The sequence below is a fragment of the Austrofundulus limnaeus genome, unplaced genomic scaffold (genome assembly GCF_001266775.1).
Source record: "Austrofundulus limnaeus strain Quisiro unplaced genomic scaffold, Austrofundulus_limnaeus-1.0 Scaffold42, whole genome shotgun sequence".
Classification (NCBI taxonomy): domain Eukaryota; kingdom Metazoa; phylum Chordata; class Actinopteri; order Cyprinodontiformes; family Rivulidae; genus Austrofundulus; species Austrofundulus limnaeus.
Genome location: NW_013952444.1, coordinates 82,277 through 85,582, shown reverse-complemented (window position 1 = coordinate 85,582; position 3,306 = coordinate 82,277). Strand labels below are relative to the sequence as shown.

Below are 3,306 nucleotides of genomic sequence, written 5' to 3'. Positions count from 1 at the left end.
GTTCTGGCCGTTAGATGTAGCTCGTCTGTGTTGGGACATTCTTTTGAACAGTGGCTGCTTTGTTTCCCCGATGTATAACTGTTCGCAGTCCTCCTGGCACTTAACAGCAAATGCTGTTTGCTGTTTTACAGTGCTGCTATTGCCAGTATCACTCCACCCCGTTAACAATAGGTGTTAATTAGGTGTCAACGATAGCCGTGTGATGTGAGTATCAGTCACATGGAGGCAGTGCTTAAAAGCATGAATTTTGCCTGAAACTCTCAGACTGAAGAAGTCTCTTGGAGGAGAGACGAAACGTTTCATTAGAGAAGAACCCGTCCAGAAGACCTATACAATTTTTTTTCTTTTTGATTTTTACCTGGATTACTGATATGCATCAGGACATCTACAATAATATACATACATAGATATGCAAATATTTCTGCCATTAGATTGTAAAACATCTTTTTCTGTGGAGACAAAAATTAAATGAGGTATTTAAAACATTAAAAACATGACATTAAACATAATAAAAACTCAATAAAAAGCATTATTTTATTTGTAGACATCAGATTTGGAGCAAATGTTGTGGAGCATGTTTGCTGTGTCTGTTGGCAGTAATCAAGTTTATTTTTACAGTAAAAGAGAAAAGAAGGAGAACGACTAAGGAAGGACTTAAGAATTAGGAGAACAGGGCTTTAGGACATCTAAATCTCTAATTTAAGAATCTCCTGGGTGTAAGCTTTTTATGAGGGATTTCTGTTCGTGTTGTTTGCACCCAGCATTATGGTGTCACAGCGAGGCGAAGGGATCAGAGCAGGTTTAACCTCCACAAACAGCCGAGGCTATAAATTCACTGGGTGAGTGGAGACACAGACACCGTCCACCTTCTAAGAACAGCAGCAGTCTGTTGTCCGGATCACCTGCACTTCCTGGACGAATGACGGGTGTTCCTGAGCTTTAATCCCTCAGAGTCGGAAGCTTTGTGCCCTTTACACCTTAAAGAGATTTCTTTACCTACTCTTCTAACGTGCATGAATGTATGAAAACTTTTGCGTCTCATCCTTTAATGGGAGAGATTTAGAATAAGTTTGTCTTAACTTGGGGGGAAAAAAATTCCAAGCTGCTTTTGTCAAACCTGGAAACAAAGTTCTGCAAAAAGCTGTGCCCTATTTAGAGACGTCCCAGTGCCAGCATGTGATGTGAATTTTAGCTCAGTATCAGTGAAACGCAGTTTTAACCATTTCTGTCAGTGAAGAGCAACTAAAAAGGCTTTGGCTGATGAGGAGGAGTGGCTGCAGCTGTGACAGGGAGCAGGGTGCAGGAGGAAGTGGGCGGGGCACGACTGAGGAGAAGTGAGTGATGGATTAAAAAAAGAAAACAAAAAACCCATGAATAACAGAGAAAGAAATCCTGTCATTTCAGACCATTTTTATGTTGCATTTTTAATGAAATTTATTCAACTTCTGTTTACAAAGAAAAAAAAAACATGTTCAGATCAGGACTCAAAAGGAGCTTCTTGTTGCTTTTTAATTTTTTTCCATCCAATCAAACTCTCTCTTCAGCCTGACAGTTTTTTAAACCAACTCTTTGCTGCCCCCAAGTGGAGAAAAAATCATTACAATTATTACAATTCACACTGCAGACCAGAATACATTTGAATTTATTTATTTTTTAATTATCATTTCATCTGTTTCAAGTTTATCAAGAAATAAAATACAGGCAGCATTAAATTAAATAAAATCGACTTATAAACCTTTTAAAGACCGTGTAAAGTAAAAACAATCGTGTTCTGAGTTTTTTACACCACAGACATTGTGTTATTAATCATCCAGCCAAATTAGAACGATTAAAAATACTGTTAACCTTATAAAATTATATGTTAAAAGTAATGAAAAAAACANCATTTAAAGTGGTAGCCTACAAACTGTTGGGCGTTAATATGAAACTTCAGGGAAATGTCGGATTCAAGGGTTTATTATTTTAGAACGGAGCCCGCGAATACATGTGAAATAAAAAGCGAGCACTAAAAAAAATGCTGAGCAGCCTAATTAATCGACATTTAATAAATCAAACGTCTTATTTTATTTGTTTGTTTCGTAAGTCATTATTATGCCCAGTCTCAGTGTTTGTGGACCTTTGTAAATCAGTTTTATGTGTTATTTTTGTGGTTCTTGCGACATTAATAATATTTTTCCTGCAGTCCTTGAACGCAGCAGAAGCTGAGTGACGAAGCAGCAGAAGCAGCACGGCGGCAGGCAGCTGCTAGGACCGTCTCATACCGTCGCTGGACAGAAAGGTATGAAATGACAATCCTCCAGACGTGCTAGTTGTAACACACCGAGGTCGCATTGTTTTGATAATATTGTCTCTCTGAAGCTATTAGCAGAACTGTATCGTTTAGCTGTGTTTAGCGTTAGGGCTGCGTCAAGTTGCATCGCTAAAAGAGCTAGCTTAGCATAGTGACAGTGTTTTTCTACGGCAGAGGTTAGCGACAGCTAACGTTAGCTCCCTGTTATTTCAGTCATAAGACAAATTAAAATTACTGTACCAACCTAAGCATCGCGCCGTCTGCTGTGGAAAATGTCATTGTTTACTGTACAGGGACATATATATAAAAATGCATTGTTTTTAGCAGAAAAACCGTTAGTCATTATGTGCTGTCTGTTGATGGTTTGACAGCTCCGTGTCTGCGGAGATATGGAGACAGCAGGAAGAACTGCAGCCACACCGGACACCCTGGACTTCACGGTGGAAAACGTGGAGAAGGTGAGTTTTTACGTCAGGTGTTCATCAGCCTGTCAGCAACGCGGGGCTTGACTAAAGAACAGGTTGTGTTTCAGGCTGAGCTTTGTGTAGATGTTGTTGTACTGACAGCTTAAGAGTGATGTTCACGTTTGGTGTTGGGCTGCAGCTAAACATTAKTTTAGTAGTCGATTAATCTATCGATTATTCKGACGATTAATCGAGTAATSGAWTTTTAAAAATTGTCATGTTCTGCAGTAATTAATTTTTAAATTAATTTTATGAGAAATAGAATTATTTAAAGAGTAACTTACCCCAAAATTAACTTTTTTTTAGCTGATAAACTGTCTAGAATGTGTCTAAAATGTTATATAGTACTGTTTTTGTGCTAGTTTTGATGTTTTTGTGTGTATTTGTTCAAATCTGTAATATTTGGTCTAAAAACGTGTTTTTGCTGCTCATATGGCAGAGCAGTGGTACTGCAGGCTAATTTGCATATTGGTTAACGGCTCTCCTCTGTGACTTCTGCACAGTTTCGTCACAGCGGCTGTGTTCTGGTATAAAAGCCTCTCTCTAAGACAC

At 38.5% G+C, this 3,306-nt stretch overlaps 1 protein-coding gene across 1 annotated transcript in view; it reads left to right on the top strand.

Moving 5' to 3' along the window:
- Window positions 1-2,176: 2,176 nt before the first annotated feature.
- Window positions 2,177-3,306, top strand: part of LOC106516847 (importin-13) — a gene marked incomplete in the record, with an annotated part of 80,584 nt that continues 79,454 nt past the window's right edge. Inside the window, 2 exon segments of the mRNA XM_014007399.1 lie at window positions 2,177-2,278; window positions 2,662-2,748. Coding sequence (XP_013862853.1) covers window positions 2,680-2,748 — 69 coding nt within the window.